Source organism: Centruroides vittatus, unplaced genomic scaffold, assembly GCF_030686945.1.
Source record: "Centruroides vittatus isolate TY-2023 unplaced genomic scaffold, ASM3068694v2 contig_5, whole genome shotgun sequence".
Taxonomy (NCBI): Eukaryota; Metazoa; Arthropoda; class Arachnida; order Scorpiones; family Buthidae; genus Centruroides; species Centruroides vittatus.
The window spans coordinates 3,039,475-3,066,384 of NW_027122286.1; the positions used below are offsets into that span (position 1 = coordinate 3,039,475).

General features: G+C 31.8%; 2 protein-coding genes across 3 annotated transcripts in view; both read right to left on the reverse strand.

Annotated features, from left to right (window-relative positions):
- Window positions 1-3,744: 3,744 nt before the first annotated feature.
- LOC136978233 (jerky protein homolog-like) lies at window positions 3,745-5,995 on the reverse strand. The gene has a single exon (XM_067273901.1). The coding sequence runs from the start codon at window positions 5,928-5,930 to the stop codon at window positions 4,128-4,130; it is 1,803 nt and encodes a 600-aa protein (XP_067130002.1). The 5' UTR covers window positions 5,931-5,995; the 3' UTR covers window positions 3,745-4,127.
- A 7,218-nt stretch (window positions 5,996-13,213) lies between these two features.
- Window positions 13,214-26,910, reverse strand: part of LOC136978222 (eukaryotic translation initiation factor 3 subunit G-like) — a 29,277-nt gene continuing 15,580 nt past the window's right edge. The window contains exons 3-10 of one of the 2 annotated variants that reach the window (XM_067273880.1): window positions 23,549-23,637; window positions 21,134-21,193; window positions 16,971-17,075; window positions 14,941-15,097; window positions 14,756-14,866; window positions 14,537-14,670; window positions 14,307-14,413; window positions 13,214-13,425 (exon numbers count right to left, since the gene is read on the reverse strand). In XM_067273880.1, the coding sequence (XP_067129981.1) occupies window positions 13,407-13,425; window positions 14,307-14,413; window positions 14,537-14,670; window positions 14,756-14,866; window positions 14,941-15,097; window positions 16,971-17,075; window positions 21,134-21,193; window positions 23,549-23,637 (782 nt within the window). In that variant the 3' untranslated portion in view covers window positions 13,214-13,406. Of the gene's footprint in view, window positions 13,426-14,306; window positions 14,414-14,536; window positions 14,671-14,755; window positions 14,870-14,940; window positions 15,098-16,970; window positions 17,076-21,133; window positions 21,194-23,548; window positions 23,638-26,910 lie in introns of both variants that reach the window. The other variant, XM_067273879.1, reaches the window with a different exon arrangement.

Consider the following 26,910-nt stretch of genomic DNA (forward strand, 5'->3'; position numbering starts at 1 on the left):
TAATTATTATATTTATATATTAACACTTAGAAATAATGATAATAAAATATTTTTATTCCATACAAACTGAGCATATCAAAATTTATTTTAAAACCCGTTTATATTGTTAGTTATTTATTTGACATATTTTCTTTGTTATATAATTTTTAACTAGTAAATAATTTTAAATCAAATTTATATTGTAAAATATGGCCGTTTCTCTAAGGTAGGAGCCACAGAAATTTTTCGGCTTGAAATGAACATTCTCCATATTTAGTCCGGTTGCTAGTATTTTTACCTACTCATTGAATGTTAAGTGTGTTGTGATATTTCATAAATAATAATAATAATAATAATAATAATAATAATAATAATACTGTAGTGTTGTTGAAAACACTACAAGAAATAAACATTGAGTTAGAAATCTCGAATGCTGTTGGGTAAAAGAAAAGGACTAAACATGGTGTCACTTTGCTTGAACATATGCTGCTCCTTATATATACAGTAGAGAACCGAAAATCGGAATCAATTGGGGACTGGGGTTGTTCAGATTAGTGATTTGTTTCGATTTCCGATTACGTATGAAAAAATATATTAACCTGTCCGATGTTCAAATTTTTCTCCGTTGCGTGTCGCTTCGCGTTGAATTTTCGTCGATGTTAAGCCTAACGTAAATTTTTAAAAATAATAATCGTGGCTATTGTATCGTTAAAAATTATTTCTTTATTCTGTACAAACAAAATGTATTGAAAATAATAATAATACTGTAATATTTTGGAATTTAATCTAATATTAAAAACGTACGAATGCAGAAATGAGTTACATACCTTAAAGTAGGCCTACAGTTTAAGAAAAAACGTCCAAAATTGTCTTTTGCTTCACAGCTGAGAGTCGCTTTTTTGCCGCTAAATCACGCACACGTCTTAAAGACAGCAATTGGATAGCATCACATTCTTCTTGCTGTTCTAACCATTTCAGAGCCGTCTCAAGGCAATGAAAAGCTTCCTCACTGGATGGTCCTTTTTCAGCATAGTCAGCATCATTAGGTTCTTCCTCATCATCGCAAGAGTCTTGGTTGTCGATGACACTGGCAATAATTTCATCGTCCGACAATACTTGATAGCCAGGGTCATCGACATCACACTTGAGCCAGTCTTGAATGTTTTCCTCATCACATTCTTCAAATCCAGAACATTCTTTAATCAGTCCAAACAGTTGTGATACAAATTGGCTGTTTGGTGGCTCTTCAGGTGCAGTGATAGACTCATTTGATGGTAGGAGCTTATTCCAAGCTGTTGCTAGTGTAGTGTCCTTGACAGTAGCCCAAGCTTCTGCTGCCATGTACACAGCATCCTTCAAGTTAATTTCAGTGTACATTTGCTTAATTGTTTTTCCATATTCTTCCCCAATCAGTACCATATGCAGCAATGCCTTTCTGTAATAACATTTGAAGCTTTAAATGACCCCCTGGCCCATCGGTTTGAGGAGTGAAGTAAGATTGGAAGGTAGATGTTAGGTGAAGTAAGATTGCTACTAGAGGTAGATGTTAGGTGCTGTCAATAAGGTGTTGTGTGCAACACAATAATTCAAATTTTGAAATATTGACACATGCATCCAGGAAAGAGACGGTTGAAATTTGGACCAAGTTGAGATGGGCTATTAGCTGGAGCGAACGTGAAGAGCTCGATCCAGTGCGGCTCATGATTGGCCAACCGCCGGACTTACAACAAATAGTATATAAGGAGATGCTGTGGCAGGAAAAAGGGTTGCTACAACTGTCTTGCAAGCTGAAGCTATGACTGTTGTGGAAGTGGTTGCCACTGAACGCAGCTTGTGAAGTCTTAAGGTGTCTTTCTGATGAACCAGAGAGTGGAAGACCTGAAGTACTTGAACTTTATGGTGTGCTTATCAACGGACCAGAAGCAGACATCGATATAAGAACCTTTATTTGAATTTTACTGGTGCCATTATTTATTAACTTATTAAAACACGTGCGACTAGAGATCCGGATGGCACAACGCGCTGATTGGTCAGCTGAATGACGTCAACCCACTGAAATAGGAAATGCTGATCGATTATATTTTGTGGTCCTCAGAACGAAGTCATGCTGGAATAGATTGTTTTCCTTTAGTTGTAATATGGAGCGAGTATAATACAGTACATATAACATTAATAACGTGCATTATAAAAATACAAAAGAAATCTTTTGTTCACATTTAAAATATATCAGAATCAATAGATTTTCTTTAAAGTAATAATATATTTGTACTTTTATTAAAGTGTTGACTTATAAGTTGGCAAACTACATTAAATTATTATTTTTTAACTATATGATTAATAAAACATGCAAGCTAAATTTACAAATTTACAGGAATGTTTTTAAAATGGCTTACTTTTACTTAAAAAAATTACTAAGGTTTATTTATTTCTGTTTGAACGAATTTTAACTTCACACTTGATCTTTATGCACCTCTCAACCAAATTATACATAATAGATCATTTTAATAGTGTGATTACTTTTATAAATTTAAATACCTCGTATGCGTGCACAGATAATAAATAACAGAAAAGTTATACTTTGTGACAGTTATTATTCATTAAAAGTTCAAAACAAGATGGAATTTATAATTAAGACGAGCCATTTTTTGAATTTGTCATATGCATTCGATTTAATTAGTTGAAACAATAAAATTAACTAAGTTTTGTATACCTCTGAAGAAGGAAATTTTCACAAATCTTGCTTAACAAATTATAAAGTTTAAATGTAAAAGTTATTGAAGAATTTTGAATAAAGACTATTCTTCATATATAACTCATATCAAAGAAAATTTTTGAAATGCTTCAGTTAGGATTGAGTTCTTTTGTCAATAGATATTTTTGTGCTTTTGAATGTCAGTTCAAAATCAGTGGGTTAAGAAAACACATTTTAAATTCACAGAAAGTTCATATATCTAGTTCCATAATATCTGTAAATATGTTTTAATTTGAAAAATGGTCATACAAATTTGACTAAAGTATAGTATTCCTGTATAAATTGTTGAACAATCAATAATACTGTATTTAAATTTCTTTGAATATAATAGTTATATGTTCTAAATAAGAATTTCCATAAAATACTTCATATTTAAATTATCATGATAATATTTATTTTACATTTCCATATTTCATATCAATATGAATGTCAGGAAAAAATAATGTTGCATTTGTACTGTAATATTTTCATAGTAAGCTATGTTTTAACCCTTTTTTTTGTTAAAATAATATTACCATACTAATGAATAACTATTTCTAGATGCCTCATATGTGCTGTATACCTGGTTGCTAGGAACATATAAAGTGAAGTGATATCCAGTGTCTATATTTATTTCCACAGGATTTGATTTGAAAAGCAAACCAATGGATTACAGAATTTGTACAAAAAATAAAACATTTTAAATATTAAGTTAACAATTATGCATTAAAAAGAATGAATTATGTTTAGGTGAAAATATATATATATATTAAATTGTTAACTAATCTGCCTTTCCAGTCAGGACATTCTGTTGTAATATTTTTTAAAATATTACATAAAAGTTTTCTGTAAGGTTAAAAATATATATTGTCTAATGAAATATGTACAAAACACTTAATTTGCAATTTAAATTTGTTGTTTTTGATGATTTTATTACAGTAAATGTACAAAAATGCTTTATTAAAATATGATTGAGTGAAAAGGTCTACCATCTTTAAAACTACTTGATAAAATAAATCAAATATGGTAGTAAATCCAATTAAATGTGTTCAATTTAATATCTATAAATACAAGCAAAATGTAAATGTGCTAGTATACATGATCATTATCAGTATGGATTTCTAAAACACTTTCTCCTTTATTCTGCATCATTTTCTGAATGTTTTCCTTTTGTGCTTCGCTAGGTTTCTCATGGAATATGCTGAATCTCTCTTCTTGGATTTCTGTTTAGTTGATTTGTATCTAGTTTGCTTTGTAATATTTTTATTTGCAGGTATATTGTTGCAGGTAGTGCTTGAATTAATGTTAAATGAGGATTCCACTGAAATTTTTCTCAACCAATCATTAAGGAAAGTGTTTAGCTCACACATTTGTATTTTATTGAGTTTTCTTTTTTTCACTATTGCATGAACTGCATTTAAATTTTTTTCCAATTCACAATTTCAGCCTCTGAGACTCGTTTTTTTGCTGCTAAATCTTGCACACATTTTAAAGACAGCAATTGAACAGCATCACATTCTTCTTGTTGTTCTAACCACTTCATAGCTGTCTCAAGGCCGTGAAAAGCTTCCTCGCTGGATGGAACTTTTTCAGCACGATCATCATCACTAGGCTCTTCTTCATCGTCGCAAGGGTCTTGGTCGTCGATGACACCGGCAATGATTTCATCATCCGACAATACTTGATAGCCAGGGTCATCGACATCACATTTGAGCCAGTCTTGAATGTTTTCCTCATCACATTCTTCAAATCCAGAACATTCTTTAATCAGTCCAAACAGTTGTGATACAAATTGGCTGTTTGGTGGCTCTTCAGGTGCAGTGATAGACTCATTTGATGGTAGGAGCTTATTCCAAGCTGTTGCTAGTGTAGTGTCCTTGACAGTAGCCCAAGCTTCTGCTGCCATGTACACAGCATCCTTCAAGTTAATTTCAGTGTACATTTGCTTAGTTGTTTTTCCATATTCTTCCCCAATCAGTACCATATGCAGCAATGCCTTTCTGTAATAACATTTGAAGTTTTCAATGACCCCCTGGCCCATCGGTTGGAAGAGTGAAGTAAGATTGGAAGGCAAGAAAACAACTTTGAACTTTCCATTTTCTCTTTCCAGTGAAATGTCTGAGGGATGACATGGGGCATTATCAATCAACAACAAAACATTTCCAGAATTCCCAGTTGTAAGCTGATGCATTTTGACTTCAGGAATAAATACAGTTTCATACCATTCTTTAAAAATCCTTGTATCCATCCATGAATTCTTTCGATTCTTGTAGGTAACTGGCAATTTTTTTATTCCCTTAAAGCACCGCGGATTTTTAGACTTTCCTATGATTAGCAAAGGTAGCCTGTGTGTTCCTGTAACATTTGTGCATACCATAACAGTGACGCGTGATTTGCTTGCCTTAAAACCAGGTGCTGACATTTCATTCTCAGAAATTACAGTTTTTGTTGGCATTTTCTTCCAGTACAAACCAGTTTCATCTGCGTTGTAGACATTGGTTTTTTTGTAGCCCTCCTTATCAATCATGTTTTTAAAACACACTTTCAAATATTCAGTTGCTTCAGTATCAGCCAACAGTTTTTCAGCCCGCATGTCCAATTGCCTAATTCCATGCCTAGATTTGAAACGCTTAAGCCAGCCATTAGTCGCTTTAAAATCAGCGTTACCCCCTAGTTTCTTGTTCATTTCAAGAGCTTTTTCACAAATCATAGGGCCACTTATTGGTTGTCCTTGGCTACGTACCTGAATGAACCATGTGTAAACTGCAGTGTCTAAATCCTGGTTTTCTGCCATTCTCATCGTTTTTCTGTGCAAGCTTCCGCCTTCACTGTCAAATACACTAGCAAATTTTTTAATGGCATCACTGTTCTTTTTAATCCTCGATATTGTGGCCTTTCCAACTCCATATTCCCGAGCTAAGGTTTCTCCACTACTACCACACTTCAACTGCTCTATTATTTTAAGTTTATCAGAAACACTGAGAAAAACGATTTTACGTTTAGTTGCCATTTCGAACTCTTTAACAACTACAGAACGATCTGTTACAAATAAAAAATTCACAGATCCAAAATTAACGTCCCCCGACGAAAACGGATTTCGATTAACCACGACACACGTCCCGAAACAGAGTCTTCCAAAAAACACTACACAAAAATGCCAGTGCTGCCAGCTAAAACAGACACACAAACAAAAAAAAAGTATTGGAGCAGCCCAAAACATAGCCAAAGATTGCAGCGCCACAGCACTAGCAAAAATTTAAATTTGCCGACCGAAAATCGTTCCGATTACCGGCGATTCCCATTACCGGGGTTCCGATTAATGAGTCTCTACTGTATAAGTAAAAAAAGTAAAAAAAGTTTTTTTACTTTTTCTACCTTGTGGATACCAGATGGCTTTTTTTAGAAAGCCCATTATGGGTTCGACCATGCCAACAATTTGTCTCTGCAGATGACTCAGTTCCCCATTCGGTTGCAGTCCAATCTCATTGAAACCTCCTACACCACTCCAAACAGTGGCGACGGTGAGTGGTATCAATGGCCGCTGCAATACTAAATATTCCTGACCAGATGCTTCAAAATGGTAAGGACAGACACAGAGGCTTGTAATGATGGCGCTACCTGATACGGATGGCGGATAACGATATCGTCGGTTGTGTGCGTGCTTGTCAAAGGAATAGTCAGTCCTCTCTGCTAGTGATTTGCTGAGGACGTCCTGAGCCTGGACTCCGTGTATGAGAGCTCTCTCTCGTCCATAGGTCCCAACACTTTACATTGTTGTCATAACGGCCTAAGTGGCGGGCTATTCGACGAGATGACCATCCCGCTTTTCACAACGATGATCCTTCCTCTCTCAAACTCGGGTAGTTGTTGATATGGTCTTCAATTGTGACGTAAAGACATCTCTAGTGATAAAGCTGTGCCTTTGCAACAGGTAAACTACAGACAGGATGTCTTTTGCGCGTTTTTTTTATAGGCAAGGGAGACGCATTTTAACACCCTCTGCTGGCATTACGCAATAAGCCATCACGTTATAACTCTAATCATTTTCATATCTGCTTGAGACTTATCTGCATACCAAGTTTCGGAGCGATACAACAAATCCTTTTTGATGCACTAATTTATATGGCAATGAGTATATCTGGATGAACTGTTCCACCGAAAAACCTGGGGCTTTTCGACCCGTTTGCATTCGGTTTAGGATCCTCCCGGAAAAATAGACTGCAACTTTAACCGCTTAGCCATCTGCCGTCTAACGCTCTTCGAATCAGCGCAAGGAGTGAAGACACGGGTATCGCACTATCACTCGACGAGTAAAGCACTTGTTTTAAACTTTCCGTCCTTTGGACACTAAAAGCCCTTTTTTTCCCCATGCCTATCGTGGGTTCGGTCATGCCTGCAATGGAACGGCCGGATGGTGAAGGACAAGTCTCTTCAATTCGTACTCAGTTTTTGCACATAGGCTAACTTGGATGTGCATATTACATTATATAGTTTATGGTTTTTAAATAACTTTTTTATTTAGGCTTTTATAAAGTGATAACATAATTTTCTTCAGTGTTTAAAAATAATAGAATTATAGAATAATAAAAATAATATTGTCGATATATTCGAAATAATCTCGGAAATTCTGTATTCATACATTTTATGAAACTGAAATTGATTGGTACACTATATCCAAGGGAGGAAAACAGTACGACTTTTATCATTGACTACGCTGAAGCACTCTCCAATTGAAATTAAAAATTAATTCTGTATATTGTTTTCAATTTATACGAGATAAGACCGGTAAATATATCCAATCGAACGTGATTTTCTTCTATAATCAAGTATTGAGAACTTCCAGTGCAATTTGAAAATCCAATTTTCCACAGTTTCCAATCGGCAAATCTAAAACACTGAAATGACGATCGTGCACGTGTCTTTAAAGCATTTTCGGTTGATTTTTCGCCTGATATATAAATTGAAATTATAAATAAGCAATCATCGAATGTTAAAAAATGAAAACAAACTTCCCTTTTGCATGTCTTGTAATCTGAAAATTAAAAAATTGCTAAAATTAATGATAAGTTTTTTGAATAATGAAGATGGATTTACACTTATCTTTTAATTGAGATCCTTTCACGTGTATAAAGCTTTACACTTTCAGATAAAGTAATCAAAACAAGAACTGAAAATGCATTCTTCACAATGAAAAATTTATAACAAACGAGGAGTAATTAATTGTTACTTTGGCTTAAATTGAGAAATATTGTTTCGATTTTAATTATTTTCTTTTGAGATAATTTAAATACGATACGAAACTTATATTAATTATTAGAATTTTAATTCAAATATCCGTAGAAATTCGACAGATTTATTATTACTGTATTTATTCAGTAAATGAAAATTTTATTGGAATTAAATAAGCATAAAATTTTCATATTTTTAATAACGAACTGTTCTTCGGCATGATAAAAGAGTGATGAATAACACCGCATTTCAGGAAAGATTTTGATATTGGGTCTCGAGGCTCTGCAACGTACTTTTATTTTTCCATTTTCTGACTCGTACTATTATGCAAAGCCAGTGGCGTGCCGTCCACGGAAGCTGTGGAAGCACCGTTTCCCTTGTATTTTCTAAAATATAAATAAATATCGTGCGATTATTTTCATATTTTAACGTACTTTGAATTAATTAAAATTAATATTTTATTATAACCGCATTATGTATCTTATTACAGATTTCTATAGTACATGTGAAAAAAATGACAAAATTGCTATTGTATATTCGAATATAAATTCGTATAGGGATAGCTGCCCAATGAAAGCGCTGTATTTTCGAAAACGGGACTGTTTCTACGGCCAAAATATTTAAATAGTGTAAAGCAGCCAGATTATACGCATCGGCGGAACTGAGGAGTAAAAGCCGGGACCATCTTCGTCCCTTTACCCCATGGTACTACCACCACGCCTCGAGCCGGCGTATGGAAACCCTGTTGGCCCGGCTGCGTACGGAAACAGCCCCCCTAAACGCCTTTTTATATTCCCGTCGGTTAACAGATACACTGATTTGCCCTAACTGCCAGGAGCAGGAGACGACTCTCCATTTCTGGTTGCAGTGTCCCCACTACGCCAGTACCCGTCACGAGCTGGGCTCGTCATTGAACATCAATTTGGATCATGTCTGCACTTTGCTTCCCATTTTGAGCCTCCGACCACAACCACTCCCCGCAATCACGTGATGGGACTCGAGAACTACGTCACTCGCACCGGTCGCTTCCTATGACCGAAAGAGGGCAGTCTAGTCGGAGAACGAGTCGCAAGGCTAGTATCTCCGTATTAACTTGAAGAAGAGATTGTACGCATTTTCGCATGCGCTTTACAGAGTACCAACCTCACACGGTTTAGCTGGTGGATGCTACACACCGGAATATCGTATAACGCTTCCGATGATTCCATCCAGTCTAACTAAAAATGCCTATCCTTCTATATTTCCAAATTGTCCAGCTTACATAAGCCACCTGCCAAAAGTAAAACCGGTGACAGTAGATGAGAGTAGAAAAAATGAGTAGAAAAGAATTAGTTGAACGTGATAATCAACCACAAGTAACCCAAGTATCACCTAAGCCTTTAGATTTCCGGTACAGTTCGAATAAAATAGATGAACAAACGTTTTCGAGTCTACCTCAAGATCTGCTTCAGGTTCACAATCGTTCCAAATGCTGTTGTTTTAAAATTTTAAAACAACAAGATTTGCAAAACTTTTGATATATATCTTTTTATTTGTTTAAAAAGTTCATATAATAAATTTAAAAGCTAATCATGCAGTGTTGTTCTTTATTTATGAAACTTTTTTACTTAAAAATTATTTAATACATTTATAACATTTAAGTGACAAATTGTAACTTATTGTTTCTTTTCTGTCGATTTAAATAAAAATGAAAATAACCAAAAAGCAAACTCGAGACTATGTCACATGCGCCGAGTGATAGACTTTCCGGCATATACATTACGCCAGAGGATGTAAGCTTCTTTGCATATTTAACGTGTATTCCAGTGTGTCCTTGCAGGTTAAACTCTCCGCACTCTGGGCACTAAGAGCCTTTTAGTAAACCCATTATGGGTTTGGCAGACCCACAACGGGCGAACGAATGTTGAGGGATGTGGCCTGACAAATCTATACGAGACGGCCGGATGGCCGAGCGCTCGGCCATCCGGCAGCCTACCGCTCTGGGGACCTAGAATCGCATCCGGACGGGTAGAAAAATCCCCAGGAATTTTTCGGGGGTGGTCCGTCTGGGCCCCGTCCCTCACCACACGACCGCCCCATTGTGAGCCAAGCCGAACTCATAATGGGCTTGCAAAATGAGGCCTTCTTTGCGACATCACCCTCCGAAAAATATGGGATTTCCCGACACGTCCGATTTGATCCAAGGTCCCCTACAGAGGTAGACTGCTACTAGTGTTATCACCCGTCCGGTTTTCACCCAGACAGTCCGAGAATTTCGTAGAAATTGTGAAATTACGATGAAACAAAGTTCTTGCAAATATTTTTATAAATATACACCATTTGAACAGCGAAAGACCTCACACTCACTGAAACTCATCTGCCATTCCGCCATGTTACTCTGTTTACGCCGACATGTGACGCGCAACCTGCCTCTCGACCCTTTTTATTTTTTGCTTGTACGTCCATACACGTCTTCTATGGAGCTAAACTATCTGTTCTTTCTTTCTTAATTTAGGTTACATACGTTACTCCTACGTAAGTCCCTAGTCCCTAACTGTAACTGATTTAAAACCGGCATGCACGTTATTCTTCGCATTGTAAAATGACATTGCGCATGAGTCAGGAACTTCTGTTCGAACAAACCTGACCTGCCGTCCAGGTCAGCGATTTTGTAAAGTTAGCAACACTAGCTGCTACCTATAACCGTTTGTCATAATATATGCCTACTAGTAGAGTACCTTTTTTTTTTTTTTTTTTTTAAACTCTTTCCGCCCTGTGGGCACTAAGAGGGCCTCTTTATGCAAGCCATTATGGGTTCGGCCAGGCCCACAATGGGGCGACCGGGTGGTGAGGGACGGGGCCCGACATATCAGGACGGACCACCCCCCGAAAAATTTCTGGGGATTTTTCGACCCGTCGGGATTCGAACCCGGGTCCCCCAGAGCGGTAGGCTGCCACCTTGACCGCTCGGCCATCCGGCCTAGTAGAGTACCTTGATATCTAGGTACTCTACCTACTAGTAGCCCGGGACGCCCCCTAGTGGACGTTCTAGAAGCATTACAAATTCCTACGCGGCACGTTTGATGCGCTTAATTAATATATGAAAGTTTTATGCTTAATTTTTAAAAATTTGATGCACTTAATATGTATATAAATGTGTACAATTCAACATCTTAAAAACTAAACAGATCCATACATTCGTTATTCCCCCGTAGTGCACGTTACAGGCATTCCGTGAGAATAATTAATTCCTATTACAAATATACTGAATTATTGTTATCGGTCAAATGAATAATAATTTATATTAATTTAAATGTTTGAAATATGACACACGATAGGGGTGCCTCTAGTGCTCGTTTTTGGCATAACGTTATACAGACGGACAGCGTTTAATGGTTTATATAATTATATAGATTGTAATCTATACCAGCTGTCTTTTTTATTTACTTGAAAATTTATCCTCTGCATTGAAATAAATAAGTTTATTCAGTTTATTCAGTATACCAGCTGTCACTAAACGGTGACATATTTGGACATTGATCAACTCACGGTTATGCAAAGTATTCGAAAGAAATGCAAAATCCTTGATTGGTTTTTTTCACTTATTGGAGGTTTTTTTATTCGAATATAAAACCAAACACGAAATGACTGTTATCAATACATAAAATTGTGCGATAGTCGTCCTTCCAGGATAGAGCCAAGAATCCATAAACTTATTTCAAACAAGCAAAAAACTTCACACTAATTTGTTATAATTAAACAAGTAAATTTCATATTAATAAAACTAATATGAAACTTTTATGATTGTTATTCTATAATGTTCGTATCATTAAAAAAAAAAAAAAAAAAAAAATTACGACAGTGTTCAGCAGGGTTCAAAATTGAGTTTTATTGTTCGTTAGATCAGAAAGATTGGCGACCACTGATCTATATCTTTTTTTTAAATGATATTACGTACTATTTGTTATATCTTTAATATGGTTTGTAAGAAATGTCACGAAAAACTTCTTGATACTTTTGAAATGTATTGTTTTTGCTATATCTCAACATACATTATTACAACTACCGTATTTTACGGACTATAAGACGCACCTTAATTTAAGCAATTTTTTTTAAAAAAATACCTATAAGACGCTACGGACTATAAGATGCACCTGAATTTTGGAGGCAATTTTTCGAAGAAAAAAGTGCGTCTTATAGTCCGTAAAATACGGTAATTTATAAATTTAAGATATTTGAATTTTCATTCTGCAAAACACATTGATAAGCTTTTAATAAAAAAATTTAAAATTTTATATAGCAATCTTTTAGTTGAATCAAATTGCTTGAAGCATTAATAAAAATGTTTCATAGTTTTTTCTTCCGAAATAAAGATAACCTATAGTAAATTTAGATTTATGTCCTTGCATATAGCATTTCCAATAATTGCATACTTCACATCACAAACAAGACAAAATAGATTCAACTTTCATGACATTATTGTATGCTTGGCTTTGCATTTAATCAATCCTAGTCTAAAACTATATTGTGACACCATACAAACATCTTTATTTATTAAAACTAAAAAATATTGACTAAATTTTTACTGTTATATTTCTACTCTATACTGTATTAACAATCCTATTTTGATTGATAGAATTGTTTGAACTATTTAAATAAAAAACTACAATAAATTTGGAAATAAGCAATAATTTGTCAAAATATTTATTATAATAATGGATTCCGTGGTCATTAAATAATTGATTCAATTATAATTACGGAAACAAAATAATAATAGATTTTTGGATCATCTGTTATTCAATTATATATAAAAAACAGTTCAAAAAATTAAAAAAATTAATGCTATATTTCAAATTAGGTCAGTTATTATAGAAATTAATATAAGGTTTAAATTGACTTTTATATATGAGATGAGATGTCTTTCAGATTAATTACAATTGCTCTTTGTAACAAATACCAATTTCTATTGATATTTCTAGATTTCTCTAAACAATAACAATCCACTATGATAATTGTACTAGTCTCATCATTTAAAATTGTAAATTATGGTTGTGGTATAAATAACAAAATTTAATTAGGTCAATTTCATCTTGAAGCAACCAAAGAAATATACCTGTTGACTTAAGACTATTTAAATTCAATAATAGAAAAGCTTGAAGAATATGATTTTTAAATGAGCGTTAAGATTGCAAATACAATAAATTCAAAGTAAATTTCAAAAACAAAACTTAATCTTAAAAGCAAAAAGAAAAAATTACTAAACATTAATAGTTTCAATTCATAATAAAAACCATATTTATAATAAAGAGAAAATTTTATTATAAAATTTGCATATTACTTGATATTTCTATAAAGTTGAATGAAAAAGCAAAACCACAGATATTTTTTAAAGGAAGATTTACAAAAGGCTTGATTATAACTTTACCAACATTATTTTGATCATTTTTAATGTTTAATAATTCTGAATAATAAAAACTGAAGGATATATTCATGAACTTCCTGAAGGCCTGTAAAGAAAATAGTTATTATTAATAAAATTTAAAATTTTAACAATATTTTATCAATGATTACAGTTAATTTATAGACAATACACAGTACACATCAATATAGGTAATGATGATGCACTCTATAATCATCTATTTTTGGACTGTTTAAAAAATTTGAATGTAACAAGCAATTATTTATTGTGACATCATCACAATGCCAGGATGCAATTTTTAATTTATTTCATTTAAAATATATGCTCTCCACCTCAAGTTAGTATTGTAGTGTCTTGCCCCTGTACAAGATACTTTCCCATTAGCAACAGAGTTATACTGGTCATCTATTAACTGCTTTCAGCATAAAAGTTTTAAATTGAAATGAAATGACTTCCAGTTTGCATCAGAAGTTCATATATAGTTAATCAAGGCCTCTTGCCCCTTAGGTTTTCATATCTGGTCTCATATTTCATCTATCTAACTCTACTTTCGAGATTAAGGAAAGATAGACAGACAGCCGATAATGGGAATTTATGGGTCTACAATTTTTCAAATTGCAGCCCGACAATCATGTTTATAAATGTGTGTTCATTACAGCCAACATGGAAACATGTGCATTAAACTTATATAGATTGAGATAACATTTGTTTCTGCATAGCTTTTGTATGAGCATTATATTACATATATAAAGCTCTTTTTCTGATACATTTTTCTTTACAAGCATGTAGGGTTTTATGAGAATAAGCATATCTCTCAATTATGTGGTTAGTAGACACATGTAATAATCAGCAAGAATTTTGTTAATGTTAATTGGGCAATGACTGTATTTTTATAAATTCTTCATGATAAAATTTCAAAATTAAAATATTTGAAAAAATTTCTCTGTAAAGTAATTTTACAATACTTACTTAGCCCATTCAACACTAAGAATTAAGTTATCATATCCAAATCCATTAACACTAGATATAGCATGAGCAGCATCTTCTCTTCTATGGAAATTAATAAATGCAAAACCCTGGAAAGCAAGAATAAATTTGCTATAATAATAAAATATCCAATATTTTAAATATAAGATTTCACTCAGTTTAACAGATATAATATAATAAAATTTCAATACATAAAAGAATGTTTATATTACTTTAGAGTGTCCTGTAGCCTTATCTTTAGCTAAATAAATTCTAGCTATGCTTCCAAATGGTCGGAAGAGTTCCTGCAAATCTGAATCTCGTACATCTTCAGAAAGATTAGTGACACGAATGGTTGCAGTCTCATCTAAAGTTGTTTTTGTAGTAAATTATTTATATTAATATTATTTTAACATTGTACATTATACAGTTTATTTAATAATTTCATTTACCACGAGTTCTGGATGGTGTCATGGATTCACCTCTTCTATTAGCACCTTCTCTCATAATTGGTGGTACATATTTCCCAGCCTTTACCTTCTCTTCTACTTGAGGACTTGGAGCTGCTGAAAAAGTAGTTTTATTATGAATATATGTTAGAAAAGAGTATAAACAATTTTATGAAACTTAATTATACCAGGAGTTGCTTCATCTTTAAGCAGATCTGGAAGTGCTCCTAATTTATCTTTAAATGGGCATTGAGTGGTCCAGTGATCTTCTTTACAGATACGACATTTTACCATTTTCTGTCCTCTTAACTTGGCAAGAGGATCTTCCTCAACTTGCTGTTCTTCCTAAAACATAATTTTAAAATTTCTTTTTTCAGTTTTAATTTTTGGAAATATATATTATAAACAATATTTGGTGTCATAAAAATAAATTTTTGTTCCGGTTATATCTATTTACCCCTTAATTATAATTAAAGAAATACTATTCTAAAAATTTCAAATATTTTATCATCTTTTTAAAATACTTTATGCTTCTTAAAAAATAAATCATTATAAAATTTAAAGATATACAATAAAACCTCAATTCATTGTTTTCATCAGAAGATATGAAAAAAACAATATGTGCAAAGACTCATTCATATAAGACAAGAAAAAAGCATTCCCATATGTATGTATGTATGTATTTACTCAATTAAAAATGTACACCAATGATATTTTTCCACTGTCAAGTCCAATCTTCATTTCTTCTTTTTAAGCATGTTATTAATCTTCATTTGTTAGTAACACTTTTCTTTCCCAATACAAACTATAAACTTTCAATATTCACAATGTTTGCTTGGTGTCTTAGTGATGTGATAAGCATACAAAAACATTTACATGGACTTGAAAGCATAAAATAGTTTGGAAAAATTTGGCACTGATTTGGAATCAGCTTTGTCTCACCATCATTCATTCCTTTCCCTTCCAGCACATTGTCTGGCAGGTAAGACATGGGCAAGATCTCACAGCTAACTATATACATTCTAAACTACCACTTGCTACACCAATTGCTATTACTACTTCCAATGCATACTAATATTTGTGTGTGATGTTAGGGGAAAAGCAAGTTTTAATTAAGAAACGAAAAAGCATTGACGATCTCGTTGTGGTAATCCTTCTTATTAAAGAATATATTGATCTATTACTTCAATATCATCATTCAATAGGTCATGGAGGTCGTGATAAAATGTTTCTTTTTGCTCTGAAAAATAAGTTATACATCCCAAGATTGAGGTATTTGTATTGCTATGTAAAATGAGCTTAAAAACAATAAGTTTGGAATTAACTTTCTTCAGAACTAAAAATTATAACCAAGTGATGCAAGAAAACAATAAATTGATGCAGATTTAATTTCCATTGTTTAAATAAGATTTCTTCAAAAACTCTAGAAATTGGATTATGTTCTGGGAAAGTGATACATCAAAAAACAAGGTTTCACTATATGAATAAATAAAACTATAATAAATTATGCTAGTGTAACAAAATATAACTGAACTAAAAGTTAAGATATTTTAAGCATATGAAACTGGATGGATAAATTCAAAACAAAACATACAGTATATCCTTTAATATGCAGCAGAAACTAAAAAATATTTTCAACTAATTTATAAATATTTTTCAATTAATAAGTCAATTGTGATTTGATTGTGCTTAAATCAATACATGTATTTTGATTTTAAAATCTTAAGAATATCATCAAATTCAAAAACTAAATTTTAAAAAAATAAAATGATTGAAGTTAAATTTTTAACTTGATTCTTAACTAAAACTGATTTTAACCTAAAGTGATTAAAAATTCAATTCCAAGATTTACTTTCAAAGTTTAAATTCAGCTAATTGCTGTCATCAGATTTAGCACTTAAAATTTTATGAGAAAGCATATATTTTAAAGTCTTTTAACATTATTAATAATCTTTATTTTGGATCATCACAATTTTTGATATTACAATGCATATATTGTATAAATTTAATAATTGATTGATTGATAATTATCAATTAAACTCATTCAAGGTATTCAAAAATAATTTTAATTAATATTTTAAAAAGTAAGGTGTATACATTTAGACAGTTTATGCAACTGGAAAAATAAAGAAACTAATTCCAGAAAACTAATACAAATTTCTATATCAACATATACTGAAACATAATTACTATATTATAAAATAATGAATTTAATTACCTCTTTATTTGTCAAAAACTGCATAAAAATCTCTTCTGAAACAATTGTGTTTGAAGGATTAGGACCTGGAGGATCATCTGCAGCCAAACCAAATTTTTTCCATAGCTGTTGAAAGAAACCAAGAAAACTTAATTAAAAACATTATAAATACAATTATTCACACACACACACACACACACACACACACACACACACAAAAAAAATTTATATATAATTACATAAAATTATTTTGACAATTTTTTAAAAAGTTTTATCTTATCATTTGCATATTCTTTTACTTATAAACTGCACTAACTGAGGTACTCGGCTTTGCTCAGGAAAATGATATATATGTTAGATGAACTGGAAAATCTGGCTCATTGTAAAAAGTGCCATCATTTTACAACAAGGCTAGAAAAAATTACAATTGGAAAATCATTTTCCATTTGTTATTCAGCCTGACATTTCTTAGGCATTTTGCAATCAGTCTACAGAGCTTTAAGCATTTAAGAAAGTGAATTTCAGTTTGTTCAATTAGCTTGATTGATTCTAGGCTTATTGTAATGTGACTTTTCTGCACCATTAGTATACTATCCCTTTCCCCTTTTTTTCTGTTAGTATGATTGATCATGTCTTCAAACACTTCTTGAAAACACGGCTTTGCCCAGATTTGATAACAGTTGCGGTTGCTTTTTTGAGTTAACATTTAGTAGAATTTAAGTAATTACATCTCATTTTGTGTGTGTGTCATATTTGATGAGACTATGTCTCGTCTAAAATCGTGCTTCTGTCAACGGCTGCACACCTTAGAGGTATGAAGGAGTACATGTCAGGAGTTGCAATTTGGCATGGAGTATTTGGTGCCCAAATCATGTGCACATAAAATAAACCGGACTTGCAGGTAGTCAGGAAACTGAGAACTGGGTCAAAATAAAATACAAAATGCTGAGACTGTTTCTACAAACAGGTGGGAGTGTGAGATTTGCACATGCATTGTTTGCGATCTCCAAGACATAGTTTCATCCCAAGAATGGCTTTGCTGTTTTACTTGTTGTATTTAGAGTGACTTAGAAATAGATAGATATAGAAATTACATTTGTTGGAGAAGAAAATATGCAGGATAATAATACTATAAATGGCTCCAAAGAAGAAGCATGTTGTATGAAGTTGAAATTTAATGGAAAAAAGAAAGAATACAGTAGTAATTAAAATACATTGGATAACTTCATGTGTAAACAAAGTGGTCTGTGAAATTTTAGACTCAAAAATCCCTAACAAGAATAAAACTAGCAAGTGGTATGGACTAATTAGGAAATACGATACAATGGAGGTTGGGAAAAAGCGAGTTGTAATTAACAAAAGAAAAAGCATTGACGATTCTGTTGTGGTAATCCTTCTTATTGAAGAATATATTGATCTATTACATCAATATCATCACTCTATAGGTCATGGAGGTTGTGATAAAATGTTTTCTTTTCTTTTTTTTTTTTTGCTCTGAAAAATAAGTTATACATCCCAAGATTGAGGTATTTGTATTGCTATGTAAAATGAACAATTCAAAGTCTCAACATCACAAAAACATTGTAATATGACCAATCATTATGAAGAATTTCAATCTATGGGCCAAAGTTGATTTCATTGATTTTAAATCTACTCCCTATGGATACTACAAATGGTTAATGAACTATCAAGATTACACAACAAAATTGTGTTCTTTGCCCTTTGAAAACAAAATGTGCAGCAGAAGTTATACTAAAACTGCTAAAATATTTTTAGACTTTGCTGTCATCCAGATTGAATGTTTTTTATCACTGAATATTATACTTTCATATGTCACTTGAATCATGGAGTTCTTTATCAAATTTCAACCTGGTCTCATGTTTCTTGGCCAATTATGGTGTCTTCTTGCAATAATTAAATTAGCCATGAAAGAATTTAACAATATCCTTACTACTTTTTCTTTCTACTTTGCATCATTAAAAATTCTTCAAATTTTTTATGAAGTCCACTTTGGTCTCTTTCTATTCTTGTAATAAGTTTTATAGCCACTTTTCTGAAAACTACACTTATCACAGACCACTGTACTACTACTCATAGTTTTAAAAATGCAGTATAATTTTAATTTTTAAATGTTTATGATCATCTTAAAAGACCTTCTTCAGGATAGAAGAAAACAAATTTCAATTTAAAAAAAACATGAAAGCTAGAATGTCCTCAGGTGTAAGTTTTCTTCTGCCCCAAAGAGGATCATTTAATATGATCAAAAACATTTGAAAATTAAAATTATACTGCATTTTTAAAGGTTTGAGTAATTGAGTTTTATAATCTACAAGATTGTGTAAAAAGTAAGCAATTAGCAAACTTTTTTACTGCACTTAATCTTTCTAGCAATGATTCTTTGGCTGTCACTTTGCTTGTAATAAGCCAATATAAGTTCCTTTTCCATGTTGTTCAATTTTCTTGCACTACACAAGATTGTCAAGCTTGTGTAAAATAATTGCATATAACACAAGTCATAACCATTACTATAAAATAATTTGTTTCATATCTTTGTGTTAATTATTGTTGATTGTGTTAATCCCTGATGATTTTTTTAATTTGTTTTGCTACTTATTACAATCTGCAAAGTGGTGTCAACTGACTTCTGCCTCTCAAACTGTACATAGAGTCCTGTCTCATTTATAGCTTTAAATATTTGTATACAATTATTCATTTCTTCAATTTATTACATTATCTATCTGTTTGTATTTAAATATTCAAAAAATCTGAAGTAAGTCAAAAAATTTGATATTGTCTCAATCTTATTTTTGTTACTGTGTGTAATAAACAAATTAAAATACAGTGGAACCTCACTTAACGAGCACCTTGCATAATGAGTGTTTTGCATAACGAGCAAAATAAATTGTGAAAAAATGACTCGCATAATGAGTGGCCAAGAGAGGGAAAGTCCCAGATTGTGTGCAAGCTCCATCTAGCACTCATTCAGCTAGCACCTTAGTGTCGCTTGTGATCACACATTTTTCCACTTTTTCCAACACATATATTACATATGTGTTGGAAAAAGTTGTCATCAACCGTATATCAATAATCATAGCCTGTTATATAATAAACACACCAAACGATATGCCAAATTCTTGAGCTATGTAAAGGCTATAATTTCATATTAGAAATTAATTAATTAAGTTGACTAGAGATAGGCAGTTATGCTGCCATCTTGTATTAAATTTAATGACCGATTCCAAATGAAATTCCAGAAATGTCTAAATTAAAAATTTATTATTTATAGTTATTAAATTTATTGCAAGATAAAAGCATAACTGCCTACCTCTAGTCAAATTAATTAATTTCTAATATTTAATTATAGCCATTGCATAGCCCAAGAATTTGGCATATCGGTTGGTGTGTTTATCAGACAAATTATCTGATTTTTTTGGTTTTCTGCAAATCGAATTCATATTTCAGGTTTGTTCATTCTGCACTAGAAGAAAAGAAGATGATTGACACTCCTTAACAATGTTTATTGTATAATTTTCTTTGAATAAACATTATACATAAAATATTTGAGTATATTTTTCGGCATGGAACATATAATATTTTACATTAATTTCTATGGGAAAAATTGTTTCGCTTAACAAGTGTTTCGCATTACAAGTAAGACACTGAAATGAATTATGCTCATTAAGCGAGGTTCCACTGTAATTAAAAACATATTTAAATATATTTGGCCACCTACTACTAACTGACTTCATCCAAAAGACCTTCAAAGACACAAAATTTCTCTATTGTGAGTAGTGCACACACATTTCAATTTTTCTCTGACTGTTAGAAGTATCTTTAGATGTGCTAATAATATCAAAAACAATTCAACATTTATATGAAATTTAAATTTACCTAATCCACAATAGTGTTTTTTTTTTATTGTTCTATCAGAACTCCATCCACTATAGGGCTTCACCATAGATTATTCTGTGGGCAGCCGTATCAAAATCAGATTATATGTACAGTAGATTCAAATGACATTTAATTACAAATGCAAATAAATATTCATTAAAAATATTTTAAAAGTGACCTCAAATCAGAAATTTTTACAAAACTGAATAACCAAATAACTTAGAAAGCTGTGTTAATACAATAAAAAGGTAATTTATTTGCTAACTAAATTAATTATAAAATAATAATTTCACCTTTCTTCTTGCAACTGTCTTTGACACTTTCTTGCATTCAATTTTGTAGTAACGAACAACCTATAAAAAAAAGGCACATGTAAAATATCTTTTAAAACATAAATTCAATATAGTCAATAACAAGCCCAAGTGTATTAATTCAGATAACTAATTGGATTTGTTGTGCTACATTTAGGCTAATATTAAATCAATTTAACTAAATAATTTGGCCTAAAGGTAGGAAGCTAGTGTGCTTACTTTTATTCACTGGACACACTAACTCTAAAAACCGATAATATCCATGTAATGCTAATTACAATTAGCAGTATTCAGTTTCCATTGAAATAACTAATGTTCCATATCCTCAAACTCATTTACAGTAATGATGTTGTCAGAACTCCATATGCCACATCCAATGATGCTTGTGACAACCATGGGAAGTAAGATAAGGAGATTTCCTCTGGTGAACTTCATCTAATAAATGCTTACTGGAACAAACAAATCAGAAATTACATCTATTACACGCCTTTAAAGTATCCAGCATACTGTTAAAACCTTAAAACGTTCTTATAATAATTTAACAGTATGCTGGATACTTTAAAGGCGTGTAATAGATGTGAACTTCATCATCATCCACTTCACTCAAAGACTTATGGGTTTAGCCAGTCAAAAACATTAGGTCTTTATGTATGTGCTTCAACACATTTTCAGTAAATAAAATGTTTTACTGCCTAAATTTGTTAGATTAACAGAATTTTTATAAAATATATCATTTTACTGAATTCATTGGGATACTATAAGAAATATATAGGGGAGACCAGGGCAACTTCGGCATGTTAAGAATAAGTTAAATTTTGTGTAATAAATACTGCTGTAAACTGAAATAAAAGCGTTGTTTATTGTCTACCAGAATGTACCCTTATCATAGAATTGGTTAAAATCAGTTTGGAAATAAAAATAATTATGATAATAATAACTTTATAAAGAGATAGCGATAAGCAACAGTAATGGAGCAAGATAGGGAGGTATATAAATTTGTGTTATTAACAATGTATATGTTGGAATTCACTATTAAAACAAAGAAATACTCTTCCAAAGACCTATTTAATATTATAACAACGAAATACAAGATCAAAGGCATATTTAAGTAAAGAAAATGTAAACAAAAATTAAATTCGAAAAAAATGAAACAGATGATAAATGAAAACATTCTAATGCAAGTTAAAAGCAATATAAAGTAAAATGAATTAGTGAACTCAAATAAACAGTAGAAGTGAAATATGCTTAACAGCAAATTGTTTAAGATAGGCAACACTGCTGAAGATGCCCCAATAGTGACGATGTAGAAACATTAAGTGGAACCCTGAGAATAGGATACTAAGCCATGATCTGGTCACGTGAATAAGTTAATGTTTTATCCTTCTAACAGGAAAAATAACTTTTGTTATTATAGAATTATAACAAAACATGCCAATTCTATATAAATGAAATTGAATGAAATAGACAACTTATTTGATATTTCAACTACACTTGTCGAAGAACAACACAGACACCACACTCAACAAGCCATCATTAAAATTCAACTGTCTAGCCTCTAAAGAGAGTCTCCTTTTATTTTGTTTCAAAGAAAATTTGATTGACAAACTTGCCCCAGTCTCCCCTACTTAATTTAAGTCAGTTTAACAATTTCTTTGCTTTAATATTGTAACTAATGACACACTTAGAAGCTTTTAATTACAACTATTTTAAGTTTTGTTTATTCATTATTGATGACTGGAAACTCAAATAATTAAACAATAGAATTCACAAGCAGAATTATTTTTTAAATATATTTAGAAAATAAACAATAAACTGATTTTTTTACATGTATTTCTATATTTAGTTACTTCTATCCTAAAACATACCAAATTATCAGTATACAAATGTTTCATTGTGCTATTTACTATATTTTGATACATATATATAAATTAAGAGATAGTGTAACAATCATTTACAACAATTTCCAATTTCTACAAAGCATGTTAATTTGTATGAAAACAAAAAACCAAAACTCAAGATAAGTTATATTAACCATTTGTGGAAAATAAATTCAGCATAACATGTTTATGTAATCAACATATTTTGTTTTAATAATTTATAAACAGTACAATTAATATTTCAATGTATTTATTTGTTATACAAGAAAAACTCTATACAATTAGCAATATAAAACTATCAGTTAAACAATATCATGGTAAGACACCTTTCAATTTCTTCATAATTGATATAAATATATTTATTATGTTAGTATTATGCTTTACTCACAGTTCCTTAATCATCCATCCCAATCAAAAGCTGAGATACAATCTCAAAAAGTTTATCTTATCATACTACTTGGAATTACTGTATTTATAACCTTAAAAATAAGAATATATGTTTTATATATAAGTTACTTACCTTAATCTTTTTTCCTTCATTATTAACTTTATATTCAGTAACTATTTTTGTATCTCCAATTATTTCTTCTCCAGCTGGTGGAAGTGCAGCTAGAAATTAAATAATTTAAATTACTAAAATCAAAATTTGTATTCCTGAATTATAAATCTATAACTATATTTATTGCTACTGCATATCATTATAAAAATTAAGCATGTTATAAACACATTAATTAAGATAACACTGCCATTACTTGTTAACACACAAAATAATTCTGGAATCAACTTAAATTACTGAATAATTCAGTTCAGTTTAAGGAATAACATTGCACATTTAGCTAACTATAACATTAAACAATTTAAAAGTTTTCTATCCATCATTCTCAAGAATCAAATTTATTTGAATATTTTAATAAAATAGTTGATTAATGTTATTAATATTTGAGAACTGATTGATTAGTTGTTGAAGTGATACATCAACATATTAAAGGCTATACAGTTGCCAATATGTTTTCTGAGAATGATGAAACTGTAATCCATCAAAGAGAGAAAAAAATCCTTATAAATAAGAAATTGGAATTTTGTTGTAAAAATTTTTTTAGAACTAAATTTTTCATTTGCTTCAGATATGACAAAAACAATGAATGAAAAATATAATTTAATATTTTTTATACTGTGTATAAAATGTATAAATATAATTAGGCTTAAATATAACTTATTATTAAAAAAAAAAAAAAAAAAAAAAATTACACCTTTAAACTCCAGCAATAAATTTAATAAAACAAGAACATTTTCAACCAGTTTCACTGACCTTCTTCAGTTACAATAGAATAATAAAATAGGAAGGTCAGTGAAACTGGTCGAAAGTGTTCTTATTTTATTAAATTTATTGCTGGAGTTTAAAGGTGTGATTTTTTGTGATCTAGTTCTCCAGTTAGTTCAAAATATATGAATATAACTTATTATTTGACCTAATAAGAAATAAAAGCAATTTTCTAAACAAATTTATAGTAAGCATAAAATTATATTTAGATTAAATAATAAAAATCAATATAATTATTTACGAAGGCTATTTTTTAAATAAGGTCTGTTTTTTAATAAGAAGAAAAATACTGTAAATATCGTTAAAATATATTTTTTTCCATATTCTACATACTTTTATCTACTTTTCTACATAATTTCCATTTTGTTTAAACATTTGTCATACCGCTCAACAATTTTTTGAATTCCAACTTCAAAGAAATCTGCCACCTGTCCAATCCACGACTGCAGTTTTCACTTCTTCTTTGTCGTTGAAATGTTGACCACCAAGGAACTCCTTTAAGTATCGAAACAAGTGAAAATCACTGGGTGCAAGGTCTGGACTGTGTGGATGATCGTATCGAGTCAAAACGATAAAGCACTGTTTAATCTTTTTGTTTTGTGATCGTCAGAAATCAGTCTTGGAATGCACCGAGAAAACAATTTTCGATAATTCAGTTTCTCCAAAACAATGGTATACAAAACTGATCTTGAAATCTGTGGAAATTCAATTACGTTGATAACGTTGATAACGCTGAAATCGTGAATCGTTGGTCCTCTCGAATTTTGTTATCCACATCATGAATCAAATCTTTAGATATCAGATAAGGTTGGCCAGGGCGTGGCTCATCATGCACATTAACTCACCCATCCTTGAACATTCTTACCCATTTTTGAACTTTACTATCACTCATAGCATTATCACCATAAACTTCACAAATCTGACGGTGAATTTCCGCTGCTGCCAAGTTTCTTGCATTCAAGAATCGAATAACAGATCGTATCTCACAGTCGGTGGGAGACTCAATTTTCTTAAACATTTTAAACTTCTACAGCTCAGCATACAGACAGACGATATAGCTGCAAATGGCATCAAAACGCGTGCCAAGCTTGCTCGGAGCAGAAGCATATGCATACTGCCGTGATTGCGCATTATTCTCACTTTCATTCACAAATGGACCTTGTTTAAAAAATAGCCCTCGTACATATAAAAGATTTTTAAAATATACTGTTGAGCTTGATAAGAATGAATAATCGCAAAGCCATTCTTAGCCTCTAATAAATAAAAAACTAGATCTGAACGCAGAAATGACAGCAACAAAAATAAGAGTCTATTTTACAATGTATAATAAATGCATGATTTGAAAGAAAATCTGAAGGACTGATAATTTCTTGCAAAAGAAGAAATTCTTATTCTTGTTGCTGTGAAATGTGTATCTAGATCTTCCACTTCCATATTTGTTGGCAATGGCTCTCTGACAACTTAATCATGTAATCAAGCCAAACATTACAAATCATCTGTTCTTGAGCTATTATGATAACTTAAAATTTTAAAACATCACATTTATTGACTTTTGTGAAGAAATGACTTTATTTAACACTATTTTTGACAAGTCTTGCAAATTTCTTTATTTTCTATTTAAACACAAAATGTTTTTTTTTAGGTAAAATGCATTTTGGATAATTTAATCATTCTCCAGTTGCAGCTATCGTTAATTAATCATTGGGCTGCTATTAGAAAAAATTATAGACCTATAAATTCCCCACTGTTGTATACCCATCTGTCTTTCCTTAATCTTTAGAATGAAGTTAAATAGATGAAATAAGAGTTTAGATATAAAAATCTTAGGGACAGGAGGCCCCAATTAACTATATACATACTTCTGATGCAAACTGGGATTCTTGTTATTTCAAAAATTTCCCCTGGAAGGAGTTAGATAACCAGCATGACTCCACTGCTAATGGAAAAGTATGATGTGCAGAAGCAAGTGTGAGATAAGCAGAGGGTCAGGGGTTTATCCTTGCTGACCACTTACACTGCACGGGTTGGCAAAACCCGATCTCGTTGTTGTTTTGGATGGCTAGGAGGGCAAAAAGTGAGTGGGGAGGTCGTCAGTAAGTCGACAGGCGTCTTGGATTGACAGGAGATAGATTAACAAATAAAACATTTATTGAATAACTAGAATAACATACAAGGTGATTACAAACGATTCTATGATACTATGCGGTTATATGCAAGTAGATATAAAGCTCTACAAGTTCTAAACAAACAGGTGGCTATGAGCTAAGCCTATTGCCATTGCAGGAGAGAGAGTTTACAAAGGTCCTAACAAAATACCTCTTGGTGTGAGATTGGACGATACAATTCGATGTATGGCGGTCGCCGACAATGTGGAAGAGTTGCTGTAGGTCTTCTCCGACGGGACTTCGTTCCTGGGCATGGAGACGGACACAAGTACAATAATAGCTTCCTATGCAAGCACGCTACGTTTCTGGTGGCGTGAGCTTTTATAGTGTTAGTGTGGGAAGCAGTCGGTTGTTGACGATAACTTGCAAATTCGTGACAGCTAAGTGCCAACTTTC

Bases quoted from the DNA above. Each gene is read 5' to 3' on its own strand.
- LOC136978233 (XM_067273901.1), bottom strand. From the start codon at position 5,930: ATGTTTTGGGCTGCTCCAATACTTTTTTTTTGTTTGTGTGTCTGTTTT.